General features: G+C 39.6%; 1 protein-coding gene across 1 annotated transcript in view; it reads right to left on the bottom strand.

The window, feature by feature from the left end:
• The window catches only part of DENND4C (DENN domain containing 4C), a 122,831-nt gene that overhangs the window by 84,042 nt on the left and 18,986 nt on the right, over positions 1-19,803 (bottom strand). The window contains exons 8-11 of the mRNA XM_042782498.1: positions 18,315-18,459; positions 15,096-15,271; positions 6,380-6,480; positions 5,832-6,050 (exon numbers count right to left, since the gene is read on the bottom strand). Of these exons, the coding sequence (XP_042638432.1) occupies positions 5,832-6,050; positions 6,380-6,480; positions 15,096-15,271; positions 18,315-18,459 (641 nt within the window). The remainder of the gene's footprint in view (positions 1-5,831; positions 6,051-6,379; positions 6,481-15,095; positions 15,272-18,314; positions 18,460-19,803) is intronic.

The following is a 19,803-nucleotide window of genomic DNA, read 5'->3' as shown; positions in this document are numbered from 1 at the left end:
AAAAAAAAAAAAAAAGCCAAGGAGATTTAAAATGAAATAAAAAACAATACATACACCCAGAGTCATGATCATTTAAAAATACAAATCTGATCTCTTACCTACTCAAATATCCTTTACTGTCTTCCAATTAGAAGGTTTGGTGGTACAGTAGTTAAGGCACTCAGCTGATAACCAAAAGGTCAGCAGTTTGAACCTGCCAGCTGCTCCATGGTAGAAAATAAGGCAGTCTGCTTCTGTTAAAATTTATAGCCTACCCTATGGGGCAGTTCTCTTCTTTCCCATAGGGTCGCTATGAATCTTAATTGACTCAATGGCAGTGGGTTTGATTTTGGTTTGGCTTCCAACTGCTCTTAAACTGATAAGGTATGATGAAGACTTCACTGGCTCTAAAAGCTCCTGCCTGGTGTGGCTTATACCCACAATTTCAAGCATATCTTTTAAGCCATTTTCTGCTCCAGCTTTTTCTTTGATGCTTCAGGCCATCACCTACCCCTTCCTGATAGTAACTAATAAAGACACACTAAAATAAAATAAAATAAAGTATTTTCTTCTTCTTCTAATAGGCAATGACCATTAAGGAAACTATAATAAATGAATAAGGCCAAGAACACCTCAATCACAGATCAACCTTATTGTAAGCTGTACTTGAGGAGGCCTGGACTCCTGGTAAACCCAGGTACAAAGGGAACCAAACACTGCCCAGCGAATGGGACTAGAGTGAGTAATGAGCCATAGGATTTTTAGAAGCAGATCACCAGATCTTTCTTCCCAGTCTGTTTAAGTCTTAAAGCTCTGCTGAAACCTGTTTAGCATCAGAGCAACACTCAAGCCTCCGGTGACTGAAAGATGGTAACTGCACATGAGGTACATTAGCAAGAGTCGATCCTAGGTCTCCTACATGGAAAGTAGGAATTCTACCACAGAATTGATCAATCTTAGGTATAATAACAGTGAGACAGCTAGACACGTAGATGCCTCCTAATATGATGCACCAGGAAGTAGTAAGCACATGTTAATTGAAGCAGACTCTAATCAGGCTTCCAGATCTGCATTGTTCCAACTCTGTACCACTAACCACAGGTGGTAATTCAGCACTTGAAATGTGGCTAACCCAAATCGAGATGTACTGTTAAGTATAAAATACATGCCAGCTTTGAAAGACTTAGTATGGACAAAAAGGATATGAATTTTTTATTACTAATTTTTTTACTCTGATTACATGTTAAAATGATACCAGTTAGACATATTAGGTTAGAAAAACATACTGCTAAAATTGATTTTACCAATTTCTTTTTACTTTACTGTAGCTACTAGAAAATCTAAAATGACATATGGGTTGACATTATATTTCTATGGAACAGTGCTGCTCTAGACCCAACCAAAGTTTACAGGAAATACAGGGAAGAGAAGAACTAGCACCATGAGGAGACAATCAGTCAAAACTACCTACAAACCCAAGACATTCTAAAGAATCAATAGCCCAGTTTCTGGGTGAAATGATATCCTATCTGAGATTTGCTTTAAAATACTTAAAAAAAGTAAACTAACGATAGATGAAACAAAAATGGCAGAATGTTGAGAACAACTGCTGAAGTTAGAAGATGGCTATGTGAATGTATATTGTAAGTTCTCTAATTCTGTATATGTTTGTAAAAAATTTCCTTAATAAAATGTTATCCCCAAACCCCTTGTTAATTCTTATTCCTTTTTTGGGGTCCATGCTAATTATTACTTCTTTAGAGAACACTTCACCAACCTATCACTCTCACTGTTCCCAATACTTCCCATAACAACACCTATGAAAACGTCATCAGTGTTTGTGTTACTGTCTGTCTCTGTCACTGATCAGACCAAATGCTAGTTTTTTTTACCACAAAAACCTTAGGCACCAGAAACTGAGCAAATACCTATCTTTCTAAACTCATTTAATAATGTCATTATCTGACTTAAAGTGAGAAAGACATACATGACAGAAAGTCACACATATTATATAAGAGCAGCTGACTAACAACAAACATCTTTATAATTCTGTAAAACAATTACTACTAAAATGGATGAGTATATTGTTTTTCCCTGAAACAAAGCTGTATTTATCAAAAATTTAAGAAAGAAGTGGCCTCATTCCATAAATGAATTATTAGGGAACATTTTACAGCAAAGAGTATACAAATCCAGGAATCACACAAAATTGCAAGAAATACATAAAAGCAAATCACCAGCTATGTTCTACTAAGGTAATGACTAAGTACTATTGCAAATGTAAGTAATATCTTTGACTTTTCATATTTAAAGAATAAGACAGGCTCAGAAGAAGGAAGAGGCCATCCACTTCTCAAAGAATTAGCCAGTGAAAACCTTATGAATAGCAATGAAACACTGCCTGATACATTACTGGAAAACTTTATGAATAGCCCTAAAACACTGTCTGACATAGTGCCAGAAGATGAGTCCTTCACGTCGGAGGGCACTCAGCATACGACTGGGGAAGAGTTGCCTCCTCAGAGTAGAGCTGATCTTAATGATGTGGATGGAGTAAAGCTTTCGGGACCTCCATTTGCTGATGTGGCACAACTCAAAATGAGGAGAAACAGCTGCAAATATCTATTAATAATTGGAACATAGAACGTATGAAGTACAAATCTAGGAAAACTGGAAGTTGTCAAAAATGAAATGGAACACATAAAGATCGATATCCTAGGCATTTAGTGAGTGGAAATGGACTGGTTTGGGCCATTTTGAATCAGACAATGATATGATCTACTATGCAGAGAATGACAAATTGAAGAGGAATGGTGTGTCATTCATCATCACAAAGAATGTTTCAAGATCTATCCTGAAATACAACACTGTCAGTGATAGGGTAATACCCATACGCCTACAAGGAAGACCAGTTACTACCACTACTGTTCAAATTTATGCACCAACTACAAAAGTCAAATATGAGAAAGTTGAAGATTTTTACCAACTTCTGCAGTCTAAAATCCAAGCATGCAATCCAGATGTGTTGCTTATGACTGGAATGCAAAAGTTGGATATAAAGAAAAATCCCGGTAGTTGGAAAATTTGGCATTGGTGACAGTAATAATGCTAGAGATCATATAATAGAATTTTGCAAGATGAGTGACTTATTCATTCCAAATACCTTTTTCAACAACACAAACAGTAGCTATACACATGGACTTCACCAGATGGAGTACACAGGAATCAGGTTGACAACATCTGTGGCAAGAGGTGATGGAGAAGCTCATTATCTTCAGCCAAAATAAGGCCAGGAGCTGATTGTGGAACAGACCATTAACTGCTCATGTGTAAGTTTAAGCTGAAGTTGAAGATAATTAAAACAACTCCATGAGAGCCAAAATTTGACCTTGATTTTATCCCACCTGAATTTAGAGACCATCTAAAGAATAGATTTGATGCACTGACCACCAACAACTGAAAACCAGAGGAATTGTGGGATGACATCAAGAACCACATTCATGAAAAAGGCAAAAGGTCATTAAAAAGACAGGAAAGGAAGAAAAGACCAAAATGGATGTCAGAAGAGACTCTGAAACTTGCCCTTGAGATAGTAGCTAAAGCAAAGGGAAGAAATGACAAGATAAAAGAACTGAAAAGAAGGTTTCAAAGAGCAGATTGAGAAGATAAAGTTAATTATTATAATGAAATGTGCAAAGACCTACAATTAGAAAACCAAAAGGGAAGAACACGCTGAGCACTTCTCAAGCTGAAAGAACTGAAGGAAAAATTTAAGCCTAGAGTTGCAGTATTAAAATATTCTCTGGGCAATATACTGAATGATGTAGGAAACATCAAAAGAAGATGGAAGGAATACAGAGTCACTGTACAAAAGAGAAATGGTCGACGTTCCTCCATTTCAAGAGGTGACATATGTTCAAGAACCAATGGTAGTGAAGGAAGAGGTCAAAGCTGCACTAAAGGAATTGGCAAAAAACAAGGCTCCAGGAATTGATGGAATACCCACTGAGATGTTTCAACAAATGGATGCTATGCTGGAGGCACTCACTTGGCTATGCCAAGAGATTTGGAAGACAGCTACCTGGCCAACTGACTGGATGAGATCCATATATGTAACCATTCTAAAGAAAGGTGACCCCATGGAATGTGGAAATTATTGAACAGTATCATTAAAATCACATGCAAGTAAAATCTTACTGAAGATAATTAAAAAACGGTTGCAGCAGTATATCGACAGAGAGTTTCCAGAAGTGCAAGCTGGATTCAGAAGAGGACATGGAACAAGGCATATCATTTTGGTATCAGATGGATCTTGGCTCAAACCAAAGAATACCAGAAAGATGTTTACTTGTGTGTTTTATTGACTATGCAAAAGCATTTGATTATGTGGATCATAACAAATTATGCATAACACCTAGAAGAATGGGAACTTCAGAACACTTAACTGTACTCGTGAGGAACCTATACATACACCAGGAAAGAGGCTGTTGTTTGAAAAGAACAAAGGGATATTGCATAGTTTAAAATCAGGAAAGGACTACATCAGGGTTATGTCCTTTCACCATACTTATTCAATCTGTATGCTGAGCAAACAATCAGAGAAGCTGGACTATATGAAGAACAAATGTGGCATCAGGATTGGAGGAAGACTAACAACCTAAGATATGCAGACAATACAACTTTGCTTGCTGAAAGTGAGGATGACTTGAAGCACTTACTGGTGAAGAGTGAACACTACAGTCTGCAGTACGGATTATACTTCAATACAAAGAAAACAAAAATCCTCACAACTGGACCAATAAGCAGCATCACGATAAATGGGGAAAAGACTGAAGTTGTCCAAGACTTCATGGTATTTGGTTCTACAATCAACAGCAATGGAAGGAGCAATCAAAATCTGTTGCAAAAGACCTCTTTCAAGTGTTGAAGAGCAAAGACGTCTCCTTGAAGACTAAAGTGCGCCTAACCCAAGCCATGGTATTTTCAATCACCTCATATGCATGTGAGAGCTGGACAATGAATAAGGAAGACCGAAGAAGAGTTGGATGCTTTTGAGTTGTGGTGTTGATGAAGAATATTGAGAGTACCATGGACTGCTAGAAGAACAAACAAGTCTGTCCTGGAAGAAGTGCAGCCAGAATGCTCCTTGGAAACGAGAATGGTCAGACTTCATCTCACCTACTTTAGTCATGTTTTCCGAAGGGACCATTCCCTGGAGAAGGATATCATGCTTGGTAAAGTAGAGGGTCAATGAAAAAGGAGAAGGCCATCAACAAGATGGATTGACATGGTAGCTGCAATGATGGGCTCAGGTATAGCAAGGATTGTGAGGCTGGCACAGGATCAGGCATTGTTTCGTTCTGTTGTGCATGGGGTCACTATGAGTCGGAGATGACTCAACAGCATCTAACAACAACAATTAAAAACCTGTAGTTTTCAATTCCTGAGAAAATAGTATTTTCTCAATAAAATTAAAAGAAATTCCATTCAAGTTACAAGTACCTTTTTAAAAATCAACATAGTCACTGCAGTCAAGTCGATTCAACTCACAGCAACCCTACAAAACAGAGAAGGACTGCCCCAGAGGGTTTCCAAGGCCGTAATCTTCACAGAAGCAGATTGCCACATGTTTCTCCTGAGTGGCTGATGTGTTTGAACTGCTGACCTTTTAAACTAGCAGCTGATCACATAGCCACTGAATCACCAGGGCTCCTTAAGTACACATTTACTAGGTCATTGTAATTTAACATGAATTTCTAAGAACTTATATAGTGAATAATTCTTAGTAGCAAAAACAAGTAGAAAATACTTTTCACTTCAATAACAGCAACAACATTTTCTATGCCACTCACCCTGTCGGTCAAACAATGAATCAGCAGCTGTGGCTTTATTTGAAGGAGCTTCTGTGATTGGTCTGAGAAATGTTCTATATCCTTTTAAAATAGATGCCATGAAGCGTAAAAATGCCTCTTGAATTTCCATCTCAAGTTGTGTCGTCTTCTTTTGCCAGGAGAAATCTGCTTCGATGGGAGTCATCTCAACTGCTGAACCTTCTTGAGTTTTTCGGTGAACTGATAAATGAAGTGGGAACAGAAAATAGAATTAACATAAAACATATACATACATACACCGGCTGATTATTAAAATAGTCAAAGCCTTGACTTCTTGAAATTCTTCTCCCCATTAACTGAAAGATATCCTTGGCAAGGTTACAGGTCAGGTCCCAAGCAAGAAAGAATATGCTTAAAAATCATGAACCACAATGTTAATCTTCTTATTAGAATTTTGATATGTAATGAGTCAGTCTCCTTTTAAGTGAAGAAAAGTTATGTGTAAGTTTTTAAGAAGACTTTACTCATCTACATCCTTTCAGTAATATTCATTTTCCCCACATATTTACCTGAAGATAGCTGGGGATATAATTTCTTTAAGGTGCTAAGCAAATTTTTGCATGGCTTTTTAGGAAGATGTTTCCAGTTCATGCTCTTCTTTTCATCTGATCTATTAAATAAGAATATAATTAATAAAATCTGTTACTTACAATAGCTTTACAAAACAAAATTCTTATGTCAAGACAAAGAAAGAAAATGGAAAGGATATTTTTATTAATATTACAATTAATATGCACAATCTGAATATGTGGTTTTCAAGGAAGTTCTCTTTTCATTTCAGTCAACCTCAATCAAATTTCCTCACCTCATTCTAATCTTCCAACAAAGATTTTCAATCCTGGAGATATGAACACAACGCTGAAGTCTTGCTTAAAGGTTGTATTTTAGAATTATAATATTTTAAGTGTCTAAACAAATTGACTTGAGACTTAAAAATACTAACAGTAGGTTTCTAAAAATACTCTATGTTCAAATAGACAGTGGAATTTAAGTAAGGATTAAATTCCTTAAATTAATTAAAACATGTTTTGTTCATTTAGCCCTCATATTGGTTAAAAAGGAAATCAATCACAATTGCCATTATCCAAGACTTAAACATAAAAACCAATTAACTGCAACTTAAAAAAATTAGGTTAGAGGTTAGAGTTCACCCAAAGGCATCTCAGACAAAAGGCCTGGTGAGCTACTTCAGAAAAATCTGCCACTGAAAACCCTATGACGGATAAAAAACCAAACTCACTGCCATCAAGTCATTTCTGACTCATAGCGATCCCCATTGCATTTCCAAGGCTGTAAATCTGTACGGAAGTAGATTGCCCAGTCTTCTTTCTACGGAGCAGCTGGTGGGTTTGAACCACTGACCGTCCGGTTAGCAGTCAAGTGCCTTATCCACCGTTACCACCATAGTCCCAGTTCTACTCTAATATATTGGAAGTTGCCATGAGTCAGCCGGGACTTGATGGCAATAAATTTTTCGTATGATCAACAAGATTCGCATTTATAAAAACCTTCAGGAAATGCAACACTCTTTGCCATTAAATCACTTAGTTCTACTCTGAAGCTGTGCAAGGCTGTATTACTGAAATAAATGAAAATGTGCAAGATACATTTTTTATACTTTATATTGCCAACAATCTCCATGAAGAAAAATCTAGACACTGGAGCCAATTCATAACACAAACAACTGCATCTTTGTTACACCTTATCATGTTAAATATTTGGAAATGATCACTGGAATATCTTGACCTCGTAATAAAAATTCCCTAAAGACCAAAAACAAGGGAGTAATATGGATTAATTGATAGGAAAAGAGTTTATACAATGACAGATTAGGTTATAAAAATCAAACAAGTCCCAAACCATCTTTTCTGTAGTTAAAAAAAAAAAAAAAAGCACTGCTTGGGGACAACTGTTCAAAGTTATTTTAAAAAATAGTATTTTGATCAAGAGAAATTTTATCAAAATTATTTAAAACTGAAGTATTTCCACATTATTACCTTATTCAGTAAAAAAAATAAACATCTGATTTATAATGTCATAAGTAATCATTTCCAAGAGCACCTCAATGTATACAAACTTGAAATAAATGTTTCTCTGGGAGGGCAGCTTAAAAATAAGAAAATGTTAAAGAGAGTATTATATGCATGCAAGTGGTTCACTGCTTCATGGTTATAAACAAATCTAAATATATATAGTAAGGAAAGTGCCAGTGCTTTACAGCTTCAAAATACAATAGTAGGTAGATCCATCTCAAAATTGGATTTTAAATTATAGCAAACATTTCTTCCTATTCTTTGTTTAATCATTTAGGCATATTTCCCCAATCAATTCTATTGTTGTTAGGATTTAGGCCTCTTCTCAAGTTCTCTATTCATTTTCTAACACTCTAAAACACTATAGAATGAAAGTGGTCTAGGACCTGAAGTTGGCACCAACACTAGGGAATTTTCAATACTTACTTACTGCCTTTTTTGGTGTGTGTGTGTGTGTGTGTTTTTTTTTTTAGGTGCAGGGTGGTGGTGAAAGGGGCTTTAAAGCCATCTTGACTCTTAAAGTCCTTCCATAAGTTCTTCTTTAATTAATGTGGTACATTATTCTCTGTACACACATTCTCACTGCCTCCAGTAAAAAAAAAAAAAAAAAAAAAAAAAGACTTATTTTTAATATCAATTTCAATCCAGTAAAGATTAAAACTATTATAAAATTTAAATCTTGCTGCTGTGGACTGAATTGTGTCCCCAAAACATATGTGTATAAATCATAATCTCTATGCCTGTGATTACAATCCAGGGCTTCAAGCCAATTCATTCTAGTTGGACAACCTGCTGAGAATTTGCCCTTCCACCCCAGATATAGAGTATCAGCATGAACATTTTAACAAGATGCTCAGTTGTGTCTAGGGATTTAAAAGAATCACCTAAGAATATTGTTAAAATGTAGAATTAAATGCTTTAAAGTATTATGAATTAAACCCAGAAAGCATATCATCTTTTGAGCTCTGAAAGATAAGGTGTGCTTAACCATTTTTATCCAAACCCTTAAGTCTTTTGATAAATAAAGTATCTCCTGTCTCCTGTTAACATTATTATCCAAACAGAAATTACTATACTATGGATGGAAGCTCTGGTAACATAGTGCCTAAGGCACTTGACTGCTAACCAGAAGGCTGATGGTTCAAACCCACCAGCCACTCCTCGGAAGGAAGGCTGGGCAATCTACTTCCACAGCAATGTTGTTGTTGTTACGTGCCATCAAGTCGGCCCTGACTCATAACGACCCCTCCTTGGGTTTCCGAGGCAGTATTGCTGTGGAAGTAGCAATTTTGTTACTAGATTTTGGTAACTGTCCTGGTTAACAACTGCTGTATTAAAACCAAACCCAAACCCACTGCCACAGAGTGATTTCTGACTCACAGTGACCGTACAGGACAGAGTATTGAGACAGGATGAGGCAGGATGGACACAGCTTCATCCCAACAAAACTTAGAGAGTGAAAGATCCCTCCACCCATACTCCCCCTTCCTTCCTCCCGTGACCAGCCATCTTTGATATCCTTCTTATCTATGCATTCCAGCCAACCCATCTCCCTGTTTCTTCCCTGCATGAGGTTTTTTTTTCTGCTTCTGTAATACTGCTGGCCTGTGTCCTTGAAAACAACCAACCATCCTTTTATCCCAAAGACCTCGGAAGAAAAGCCCCATAAAAACCCTATGTGCCCTTTGTTCAGGGCTCAGTCTCCAGAATCCACTGAGCCCAAGTACCAGTACAATGAAGTCCTTCCTTTACAACATCCTACTCGGCACTGGCGTTTCTCTCGGCAGCTCCAGTTTAACATTTCTGGTGCATTGGCCAGGGAATGACCTCAGTTTCAGCCCCTCTGCCGCTCGAGGGACTGGTGACGTAGCTATTACTGACCCCAGGAAGCTGGCGGCCTGGGCCGGCCCTTGATTTGAGGAGAATGACCTGCTGAGCGTGCTGGTGTTTGACACCATGTAGGTCACTTGCATCGGGATGAAACCCAGTCCTGTGCCTGGCTTCGGGGACCGAGCAGGAGAAGGAATGGCCACCTTCCAGACGTCTGAACAGCAGTAGGTTTTGGGGTCCCACAGGTAGTCAGGCCTACCGGAAGGCAGAAGGGGAGTCTGATCAGCCCCCGGGCACTGTCCGAATATCGCCCAGATAGAGGTGGCGAGAAACCACAGTAGCCCACAGGCACTATAGGATTTTGGGGTTGGTATATGTTCTGATGCATGTGTGAGTGAGTGTGTCTAGCTAACTGAGACCCTAAGGAATCAGGAAGCTGGGAGCAAGTGCAGAGCCACTCCCCTAACTGGTAGCAATCCTCATACAGCTCAGGGCGATGGTTCTGCTGATAGCTCAGCAGGACTTCCGGGTCTGGAACTTATATTGATTTGCCAAAGCTAAGAGGCGCCTGAAAATCCTCGCAAGAAGAATGGGAAAACAGGTTCAGCGAAATGACTAGTAATTATATTGCGCCATTATGGGAGGAGCTCAGAGTCAGGAGGGAACCCCACTCCAGATCATGCTAAAGAATTTTAAGAAGGGATTTGGTGCACAAGATTATGGAGTAAAGATGCAGGCAGGCAGACTCAGAACCCTGTGTGAGTCAGAATGGCTGACTTTCCAGGTTGGGTGGCCATCAGAGGGAACACTAGATAAAAGAACTGTGATGAGAGTCTGGCTGGTGAGACTGGGGACCCCAGCCACCAGGATCAAGTCCCCTACATAGACACCTGGCTCCAGTTGGTCACAACTCCACCTCCATGGCTTTGGAGGCCAGTCAGTCGGGTGATGGTTTCTAAAAGCTACTATAAAAAGGGGAAAAAGGAAAATAACACACCGCCTTCTGCTTTGCCTGAACCCTCGTGCCCTCCTATTCTTCAGGAGGTGCTGGAAAAGCCAATACCCCCTCCTTATGTCCCAGTGTACCCTTCACTGAAAATCCTCTGGCTGCAAACACCACCCCCCACTCCTGCCCAATTCCACTACTGACCTGGACCCAAAAACTCTGGCTGGGACCAGCCCAGGGCCAGCTCACCTCAACTCATATACCCCAACATCTTCTTTGACCCCGGTTGCTAACTCGGAGTCGGCAACCCCAGTTGCTGATGCACCACCCCACTCACTTCACTCAGCTGTACAAATGCCACTAAGAGAGAAAAGCACCCATTGCAGTGGGGACCTGAGCAACCAGCAGCTTTCCAACAATTAAAAACAGAACTCCCGACCACTCCTGCCCTAGGATTACCTGACATTTCTAAGCTTTTCATCCTGTATGTAACAGAGAAAAAGAAAACAGCAGTGGGAGTTCTAGTACAGACCATAGGGTCCTGGCCCAGACCTATTGCATACCTGTCTAAACAGTTAGATGGAATAGCAAATGGATGGCCTCCATGTTTGCAGGCGCTGGCTGCCACCACTCTCTTAGCACAAGAAGCTAACAAGCTCACTCTGGGGCGGAATTTAATAGTCCATGTCCCCCACTCAGCGGTGGTATTAATAAATACAAAAGGATATCATTGGCTGACCAACTCCAGGCTCACAAAATACCAGGGCCTGTTGTGTGAGAACCCCTGAATAGTACTGGAGGTGGTAAAAACACTTAATCCAGTCACACTACTACCTGTTGGTAAAGGACCCCCAGAGCATGATTGTGCTGAAGTCCTGGAAAATGTATATTCCAGCTGTCTGGATCTGAGGGACCAAACACTCCCTGATCCAGAGACAGAGCTATTTACAGATGGAAGCAGCTTTATAGACTCAGAGGGGGTGCATTGCTCTGGCTATGCGGTAGTCACCTTAGAGGAAGTCATAGAAGCAGGACATCAGCCCAGAAAGCAGAACTAATAGCCTTAATAAGAGCCCTAAAAAGGAGCAAGGGAAAGAGAGCCAGTGTGTATAGGGATCTGAAATATGCCTTTTTGACAGTGCAGGTGCATGGAGCAATATATAAAGAAAGAGGGTTGCTGAATTCAGGAGGGAAAGCAATAAAGCACCAAGCTGAGATCCTCGATTTACTGTTAGCAATGTGGGAGCCCCTTCAGGCAGCAGTAATACACTGCAAGGCACATCAGAAGGAAAATACCCGAGAAGCCCAAGGAAATCAAAAAGCTGACCGAGAAGCAAAAAGGGCAGCCAGGGAGCTACTGGAAACCAGAAGAGCCGCATCCCTCCTCCTTTGGATGCCAGAAGTACAACCAACATATTCACAAGAAGAAAAGCAGTGGTTACAGCAAGAAAGGGCCGAACAAGCCAAGACTGGTAGGATAGCGATTCCTGGATGGTAAGATAGCGATTCCTGGACTACTGGCCCCCTCTCTGATCAACAACTTCCACTCAGTTACTCATTTAAGCCAGGAAGCCATGGAACAACTGTTAGGAAAGTATTTCTACATTCTGTGGCTTGTAACACTTCCAAAAGGAATGGCCAACAAATTATAACTTGTTGCAAAAACAATCTCCGGCAAGATCCTTCACTACCTCCTGGCATCCAGTCTGTAGGAGCTGCACTCTTTGAGAATCTGATGGTGCATTTCACTCAACTGCCCAAGAGTGGAGGCTACAGCTATCTCCTGGTAATGGTGTACACCTATTTTGGATGAGTGGAAACCTTTCCAACTCAGTCGGAGAAGGCCAGGTAAGTAACACGGGCCCTGTTACAGGAGATCATCCCGACGTATGAAATTCCCTTATACATAAGTTCAGATAATGGATCAGCATTCATAGTACAAGTAGTACAGGAGACAGCTTGGGCTTTGGTCATAAATTGGAAACTACATACTGCTTATAGGCCTCAGAGCTCGGCAAAGTAGAGCATGAACAGGACTATAAAGACTGGACACAGTAAAGTCTGACAGGAAGCACACTTAACCTACCCACAAGCCCTTCCAATGGTGCTACTGAAAATCAGGTATTCCCCACAGAAAACTACAGGATATTCCCCACATAAAATCCTTTTCACCAGGCCCCCACCTCTCTCCTTCATTCCATGCCTGGAACACCCAGGGAAAGGGAAGAAACAGATATAAGCAATCAGTTAAAAGCACTGGGTACAGTGTCAGCACAGATATCTAAACGGGTAACGGAAAAGCTCCCTATAAGCCTTTCTCCCCTGTACATCCATTCCAACCTGGGGATTGGGTGTGGATGAAGGACTGGAACTTAACACCCCTCAAGTCCAAGTGAAAAGGATCACTTACTGTCATTTTAACTACCCCCATGGCAGTTAAGGTTGAAGGCATCACTCCACGGATTCACCACTCCAGGATTAAAAGAGCCGTGCCTGATGATTCTGGCAATTTTTAGCAAATTGAAAACCATTCCCAGAACCCACTGAAAGTGACTCTATGACAAGAGAACCAAAGACCTGTGGTGCCCTGCCCCAGTCACTCCATGGGCTAAATGGTCTACGCATGGCTGAAATTTAAGGATTATCAACACCCTGCTCCAGTCACCCCCAGAAGCTGACTGGTCTATGCACGGCTGAAACTTAAGAATCACTAATGGTACAATTAGCTATAAATAATTTCTACTCGCTTGCATTTTTGTTTTTGATTGGTCCCTTGGTCCTAGTATTGGCTGCTGGACTCACAGCAGTAGCTTCGGTTCAGTGGACCTTCTCCTAAAGAATTAACTTAAGCCTAACCTTTATTCTAACCATAGGACTATTACTGAGTATAGAATGCTTACTCTGATTTTCATTATCGCCATTACTCAGTTGCAGTTAACCTCCAGCCGGCAATGTCCCAGCCAGTGTTAGGAAAAATGGGTTCCTGACATTCTACACTCTTCTTGTTATAGAGGGCGTACACCCACTATGTGCACCCAAGGTGGCTGCAAATTCTGGACTACTACACTCATACCACCAGGCTGTTACTCTCCCAGTCAAAGCTCTTGTGGTTCCATGTGTAATGGAGTTGTCTGCGGAACACAGTAGACCCAAATGAAAATGACTGATAGGGGAAGAATGTTACTATTACGTAAATCAATTTGATGTCATCAGTAATAAAGTTAAGGAATTAAAGGAACAAATTAACAAAATAAAATGGATTGGGGAATTTGGAGCAATTTATCCTCCTGGACAACCTGGCTGGTGCCCCTCGTGGGGCCTTTAATAATTATAATTGTAGTACTTCTGTGTTTGGTGTCCTTACTTATACAAGGGATTCAGAGTCTAATAACCAATCTAACATCTCAAGCATTCGAAAGAAAAATACTATATATGCAGGGGTATCAGAAGGTGACATGTATAATCAATGCTTATGATGATGAAGAAACAAACCACTGAGTTAGAATCTGGAACATATATATGATCCAGGAGGAAAGTGAGACTCCTTGACATTTTAAACAATATGAAGGAGTCTCAAAAGGGGGAATAATGAGGCAGGATGGACCCAGCTTCATCCCAACAAAACTTAGAGAGTGAAAGATCCCTCTATCCACACTCTCCCTTCCTTCCTCCTGTGACCAGCTGTCCTTGATATCCTTCTTATGTATGCATTCCAGCCAACCCATCTCCCTGTTTCTTCCCTGCATGAGTTTTTTTTTCTGCTTCTGTAACACTGTTGGCTTGTGTCCTTGAAAACAACCAACCATCCTTTTATCCCAAAGACCCCAGAAGAAAAGCCCCATAAAAACCCTATGTGGCCTTTGTTTGGGGCTCAGTCTCTGGATGTGAATCCACTGAGCCCAAGTACCAGTACAATAAAGTCCTTCCTTTACATCATCCTACTCGGTGTTGGCGTTTCTCTCGGTGGCCCCGGTAACAGTAGAACTGCTCTATAGGATTTCCAAGTCTGTAAATCTTTATGGAAGCAGGCTGCCTCATCTTTCTCCCTTAAAGCAGCTGGTGGGCTAAAACTGCCGACCTATTTATTGGTTAGCAGCCAAATGCTCTGCACCAACAGAACACACTGCTATATTAAAAATAAAGGTTTATTAACAACTTTCACAAAAAGCGTATTACTAGATAGTTTCAAAGAACCCAAAAAACCCACTGCCATACAGTTGATTCCAACTCATAGCAACCCCCATTGGGTTTCCAAGTCTGTAAATCTTTACTGAAGTAGATTGTCTCATCTTTCTCTGGTGGTGTAGCTTGTGGGTTTGAATCACCTATGTTGTGGTTAGCCACCCAATGCCTTAATCACAACTATGTATGAGATAAAAGATAAATAGGAGATACTATAAAAAAGAATGAACTTACACATATACCATGTTTGTATCCAAGTCAATGCAAACAACATCTTGTGGTGGGTCGTGAAGGTCAAAGTACCTCGAGTCAACACCAACTATGAATGGTAAAGGTGCACTGAGCACTGCCGCCAGTGAAAGAGGACAAAGAGGGATATAAGGGCACTGCCACTGAAATGGAAAGATCATCTGGAAAAAAAAAGTTTAGGCAATTTTAAAATTTGCAACCAACACATACTATGTGCCAAGCACTGTTCTAGAAGATGAAAACATAAAAGTGAACAAAAAAAGATCCCTGCCCTCATGTAATTTATAGTCTAGCATGTTAGTAAGCAAATTTTTTTTTCTGAAAAAGATAGTAAATATTTTAGATTTTGTAGGTGAGACTGTCTTCCACAACTATTCAACTCTGCCATGGTAGCTCAGAAGTAAATCATAAGCAATACGTAAGTAACTGGGCTGTGCTCCAAAAAAAAAAAAAAAACCTGATTTACAGAAACAGTAGCAGGTAGAATCTGGCCTGTGAATAACAGTCTGCTGACACCTAGTCTAGCAGAAAACAATAAAAAATAAGCAAAAGATGTATAACAAATCAAATACATACTGTATCAAGAAGTGATTAGTGCTATGAAAAAAAAGTAAAACCAAAGTAAATGAGATTAAAGTTCAGAGCAGGAGAGATGAGAAGCAGGCTGCAATATTAAATAAGAAAACCACTCGAGGCACCATAAGGAAATCAACGTAGATACCATTCAGCTACAACTAAAGGAATCCAGGGATTTAGCCAAGGGGACGTGTGGGATAAAAGTATTCCGGAGAGGCAACAGCTAGAGCAAGGGCCTTTAGGTAAGGGTCTACCTAATAAGCTCCAGTGCTAAGCATCTGTACATCACTCTACTTCATAACCATTTTAAACATATTGCCTGGCTCAAAATGGTTAAAAGTTTAAGTGAGAGGAAAAAAAAACAACTAATACATTTTCATAATTTCAGGGAAACTGACCACCACTTGTCCGTTGTACTGTGATGCCTTATGTGTTGCTGTGATGCTAAAAGCTATGTCACTGATATTTCAAATACCAGCAGGGTCACCATAGTGAACACATTTCAGCAGAGCTTACAGACTAAGACAGACTAGGAAGAAGGACATGGCAGTTATATTCTGAAAAAACTGGTGGCTGAAAACCTTCAGAAAAGCAGCGCTACACTGTCTATACAGTGCCAGAAAATAAGCCCCATAGGTTGGAAGGTACTCAGATAACACTGGGGAAGAGCTGTCTTCTCAAAGTAGAATAAACCAGGGAGTAAAACTTTCAGGACCTTCATCTGCTGATGTGGTACAACTCGAAATGAGAAGAAAGAGCTCCAAATATCTATTAATGATCAGAACACAGAATGTACAAAGTAGGAAAACTGGAAGCTATAAAAAATGAAATGGAACACATAAAGATCAATATCCTATTAGCTCTCAGCCAAGCAGAAAGGCCTACAAGTAGAACACCTACCCCAGGGAGAGGCACCCATTAGACCAATCAATCATGAGACATCACAAGGGCATCATTTGCATAGAGGGAAAGCTGGAGAAACAGGAATGCATAGATAAGAAGGACACATGGAAGGGGCAGTTACTGGGAGGAGAGGGGAGGAGAGCTTTTTATTGCTAGGATAGTAATGAGGGCTGTGAAATTAAATGTACATAAACTGAGACTAAAACTAATCTGCTTTGTAAATTTCCACCCAAATCACATTACAAAAAAAAAAAATCAGTATCCTAGACATTGTTGTTGTTGTTGTTATTTGCCATCAAGTCGGCCCCGACTCATAGCGACCCCTCCTTGGGTTTCCGAGGCAGTATCACTACGGAAGTAGGAATGCCCAACCTTCCTTCCGAGGACATTAGTGAGTTGAAATGGACTGATACTGGTCACTTTGAATGTGACAATCATACGGTCTACTATGCTATTAATGACAATTTGAAGAGGAATGCCATCACAACACATTTACTGTCAAAAAGAGCATTTCAAGATTTATTCTGAAGTACAATGCTGTCAGAAATAGGATACTATCCGTATGCATACAAGGAACACCAGTTAATACTACTATTACTCAAATTTATGCACCAACCACTAAAGCCAAAGATGAGGAAATTGAAGATTTTTAACAAATTCTGCTGTTTGAAATTGATCAAATATGCACTCAATAAACATTGATAATTACTGCTGATTGGAATGTAAAAGTTAGAAACAAAGAAGGAAGATCAGTAGTGTGAATCCTCACAACTGTATCAATAAGCAACATCATGATAAATGGAAAAAAGACTGAAGTTGTCAAGGATTTCATTTGACTAGGATCCACAATCAATGCCCATGGAAGCAGCAGTCAAGAAATCAAATGATATATTGCATTGGACAAATTGGTGAAAAAGACCACTTTCAAGTGTTAAAAACCAAAAACGTCACTTTGAAGACTAAGGTGCTCCTGAGCCGAGCTGTGGTATTTTCAATTGCCACATATGCATGGGAAAGCTGGGCAATGAATAAGGAAGATGGAAGAATTCAAAAAAACATTTGAACTATGATGCTGGCAAAGAATACTGGATATACTATGGAATGCCAGAATGAATAAATCTGTCTTGGAAGAGGAACCACTGGAACCCTTCTTAGAAGTGAGCATGGCAAGACTTTGTCTCTCATACTTTGGTCCTCTTATCAGAAGGGCCCAGTCCCTGGAGAAGGACATCATACTTGGTAAAGTAGAGGGTCAGTGAAAAAGAGGATGACCCTCAATGAGATGGACTGACACAGTGGCTGTAACAATGGGCTCAAACATAGCAACAATTGTGAGGATGGTGCAGGACAGGGCAGTGTTTTCATTCTATTGTACTCAGGGTCGTTATGAATCTGAACCAACTCCGTGGCACCTAACAAAAACATCAGGGCAACTGAAATTGGCCAGAGGCCCTCACTGAATGCAATTACCTTGTTCAAAGTTTTACTATATAATCAGAGTCTACTCTGTGAAGAACTCTAAAATATAAAGTCAGAAACTGACATTTTCAAATAGAAATCATGTTTGTTTTCTTTATACTTCTACTCATCTTTGCAACCACATTACATTTATGTTACCCTTTCACTACAAGGATTATTTTCAAAGTTGCCTTCTTTGAAGGAAATTTCCCCAAGTGAAAATTCTCTCTCAGTAATTATGAACTAAAAGGAAAATTCTATACTTACAGCTACAACAGCTTCAGCTACCCCAGTCAACACAGCCGGCCGAAGAGAATGAAGCAAAATCTTACTCTCCAGTAAAACAAAGAGTAGCAGTGTTGCACAATTTTCAGGACCCAGATTCATTAACAAGGTGCTAAAGTTGGCGCCACTGGAAAAAAAAAAAAAGATGATTGCAAACTATGTTTCTCAAATAACTTAAGATGTGCTTATTAAATTATTTTCTAAGTATTAATGGATTGAGAATCTAGCACTAATTTCAAGTTCTGACTCAGTTACCACTGAAAATTAGCAAAGTTAATGAGATACAAGGGGAATAAACAAGAGTGATAAAAATAAAAAGGAAGAAAAGCTTAATCTAAATCATGGCTGATTCTTAAATTTTATTGTTTTCCAAACAAGAGTTCGAAAAAACATTTCCAAATTAAGTAATATATTTGTATTATACCCTCCATTACTTTCTGGCAATCATATGCACCATCCCCAAAGCACCCCACATTCCAGCTACATTGGATATTCTCTGGTCCTCCCAAGAAGCCAAGGGCTTTCATGTCTCCAGGCCTTGAATATCCATTCATTCAACAAATATTTGAGTGTCTACTATGTGCCAGGCATTTTGCCAATGGTTAGAAATATAATGGTAAACAGAATATAAATACTCACTTCCTTCATGGATCTAATACAAATAACCATATAATTGTACAGTTGTCATTTAAAATTGTTAAGTGCAATGATAAAGAATGTACAAGGTTCTAAGAAAGAATATAGTAGACCTCTTTAGAAAAGACTGTAATAAACCTCTTTTGGTAACAAAGGAATGTTTATCAGGAAAGATTTTCTTAAAAACCCACCATTTTAGCTGAACTCAAAAGAACAGATATAAGGGTTAAAGGGAAAGTAGGTGGGAGAATACAAACAATATATGCAAAGACTTGAGGCAAGAAAAATCTACTGGCATGTTTAAAAAACTGAAATATGCCTATTGTAACTAAAGTACAGTAAGGTGGGATAAAAATAGTAAAACATTAGGCAGAAACAGAAATGATCCAACTGTATTCACATTCTCAAAAGACACACTGACTGCTGTGTGGATTAAGAACTAAAGGATGACAAGAATAAAAGGAAACCAATTAAGAGATTGATCCAGTCTGGGTGAGAAATCATGACAGCGTGGACTAGTGATTCGGATGAAGAGAAATCAATGGATTCAACTATGAACTAAATATGGGGGTAGAGGGTGAGAAGTAGAGGGAGGTATTTCCTACATCCAATCTTGTAACCATCTTAAGTGTTCCCATTTTTAAAAGAGCCTCACCATCTATCCAGCTATCAAAGTTAGAAACATTAAGGCTATCCTTATCCAGTTTGTAGGAGCTCTGGCAACACAGTAGTTAAAGCAGTTGGCTGCTAACCAAAAGGTTGGCAGTTTGAACCAACCAGCAGCTTTGCAGAAGAAAGATGAGGCACCATGCTTCCCTAAAGACTTAGAGCCTTG

This window comes from Orycteropus afer, unplaced genomic scaffold (genome assembly GCF_000298275.1).
Source record: "Orycteropus afer afer isolate SDZICR_OR568_19922 unplaced genomic scaffold, OryAfe1.0 scaffold00345, whole genome shotgun sequence".
NCBI classification, from domain to species: domain Eukaryota; kingdom Metazoa; phylum Chordata; class Mammalia; order Tubulidentata; family Orycteropodidae; genus Orycteropus; species Orycteropus afer.
The sequence above is the reverse complement of the archived record's forward strand: the minus strand, read 5'-3'. Positions and strand labels throughout refer to the sequence as shown.